We start from the raw sequence: 2,482 nt of genomic DNA, 5'->3' as shown, positions 1-2,482 counted from the left end.
CAAATCCTAGGTTTTGCAACTTATTAATTTTCGCTAATTTGGCAGGAGGGTAAATAGTATTTAACCCTTCTGATAACTTGCCACTACATAAAAAAAATCTTTGGCATAAAAGAAAATTAATATAGTTCAAGTTAGAGGAAATAAAAACATCAAAATTTAAATCTTCTTATAAAAAACTAACTATGTTTATATTTAGATGATTATTCAACAAAATGACCATTAAATAGAAACAAATCTAAAAATAAAAAACATGTAATATTTAAGAATTAAAACTTCAACAAATAATACATCTATAACTACCAAAACACAATCCTAACGCATAGAACTTTTTCTTCATGTCACTAAAAGAAAATGAGGTGGAGCGATTTTTTTTAATGATGGCCTTGATGAAAGAATTGAGACAACAACATCCGCATTCACTTCATCACATGGCACTGTGTGAAGTTTTCAACCACACGTTTCATTCCCTTTTTTGTGACATATTTACAACCGAACAATACTAGTTCCAAAAGCCCACAACAACTCTTTGAGATCTCATAGAGTGTTTTATCATCAACATTTGTATCACATAAGTTTAACACCTCTAGCTGGCGAACTACAAAGTTCATTTTAAGTCCTCTCACATCATTACAGTGAGTCAAATTCAGATGTTTAAGCTTACAACATTTACTTAAAACTTGAGAAATTCCTTTTTTAGATATGCCATGGCAAAAACTTAAATCAAGAAGCTGCAAATTGGGGAAAACGGAAGCAAACAATATCATGGTCCTGTCGTTTAAAAATGAAGTGTGAGCAAAATGTAGAAACTTTAATTGAGGGTTGACATCAAAATTTTCTAGACTCTCTTCCTCAATATATATGTTTTCCATTGGGAAATATATTTGTCTCATTGTGATCTCAACGAGTGAACGACAGTTCTTAATGAGTGCAAACAAAGCTGATTCTGTGAGCTCGTAACATTGACTAAGGTTTATAGACACCAAATCAGGAAGAAGCAAAGACAACTCAAAAACATGATGATTATTTAAAGAATCATCGTCTTGAATACCCAAATGTTTTATCCCGCTACACTTAGATAATAAACCATAAATTCCCCGATAACTATAGCCGGTACAACTTTCAAGAAAAAAACTCTTTAAAGGAAGACTTTCTGTTGCAATAGAGTAAAGCAAATCATCAGAGATTCGAGAGCATTGAAACTTAAGAGAATTCAAACCCTTCAAACTCACGAAGGAATCAATGTAATATGAAGTAATGTAGTTTGCATCCTTTAACTGAATCCCGAAAATAGATAAATATTTTAATGTTGGTCTGTTTCGGAGAGCCAAAGCAATTCCTAGATCAAGATCATGGAAGAGGTCGAACAAGAGACTAAGGGAATTAAGGTTGGAGAATCTGTGGAAGAAACGAGGGAGATAACAAAGTTGTGGATGATAAATTGTCATAGAGAATATGAGACGGTTGGTAATGGTGAGGAAGTGTTTTGAGACGCGAGATAGAGATTTAAAATTGTGTTCGTTATTGCCGTCGACGGGGTTGATGTCGACGGGGTTGATAAGGAATGCGAAGACATGCTCCCAGCAGTCATCAGGTAAGTAAAATTTAGGTTCTGAGTTTTGAGGATTGTTGTTGAATTCTGATTCTGGAATTGAATTCGTAGAAGAAAACGATTGCTGTTGTTGTTGTTGTTGAAGAGATTTGACACAAGTTCTCTTCTTCTTTCTTATAGCAATTGGTATAATCTTCTTTCTTTTCATCTTTCTTATAGCAATTGGTATCATCTTCTTTCTTTTCATCTTGATTTTCATACTCACTTCGATGGAATAAGGATTCCGTCTCTATTTAAAGAGTAAACATTAGGTTTTATGTGACCACGCCTAATAAAAACACCGCCATTCATTTTTTAACCAATAACCTTCTTTTTTTTTTTTTAAATAATCCTTTAACCACGCCTAATAAATATAAAAAAAACCACCTCTTCAAATATTTTTAATAAACGATAATAATTAAATAAATTCAATACTATCGATAAAAATATTAACCCAAAACTTAACAAGCCAAATTAACCTATACTTTGCTAAAAAGTAGCAAATCAAATCTTTTAATTAATGATGAGAATTAAATAATGTTATTGTTTTATAGCAAATAACTAACTTAAATCTTTTTAATTATTATCAATTTAATTTATTGATTTTATTGTTTAAATGATTATCAATTTAAATTAGTATATTCTTAATAATAATTTAGTTTCAAATCACCTCTTAAATTTAATAATCAATTGATAATATTTAACTGATAATGAATATTTTGATAATATGTAACAATTGATAATATTAAAATATAAATTTGATATTAAATTAGTTTAAAATCAAATATTTTTAATTAATTATTTTAAAATAATTAAATATTAAAGAGATTTGTTAACATGGATCGACGTGTTGTTTTTATGAAGAGTAAACTTTAACTAAAAAAATTTAAATGC

At 29.6% G+C, this 2,482-nt stretch overlaps 1 protein-coding gene across 1 annotated transcript; it reads right to left on the bottom strand.

The window, feature by feature from the left end:
- Positions 1–416: 416 nt before the first annotated feature.
- Positions 417–1,757, bottom strand: LOC131649759 (uncharacterized). The gene has a single exon (XM_058919516.1). It carries the CDS (start codon positions 1,755–1,757, stop codon positions 417–419), a length of 1,341 nt encoding a protein of 446 aa, XP_058775499.1.
- Between the last annotated feature and the right edge of the window lie 725 nt (positions 1,758–2,482).

The sequence above is a fragment of the Vicia villosa genome, linkage group LG2, assembly GCF_029867415.1.
Source record: "Vicia villosa cultivar HV-30 ecotype Madison, WI linkage group LG2, Vvil1.0, whole genome shotgun sequence".
NCBI classification, from domain to species: domain Eukaryota; kingdom Viridiplantae; phylum Streptophyta; class Magnoliopsida; order Fabales; family Fabaceae; genus Vicia; species Vicia villosa.
This window is presented reverse-complemented; position numbering and strand designations above follow the sequence as displayed.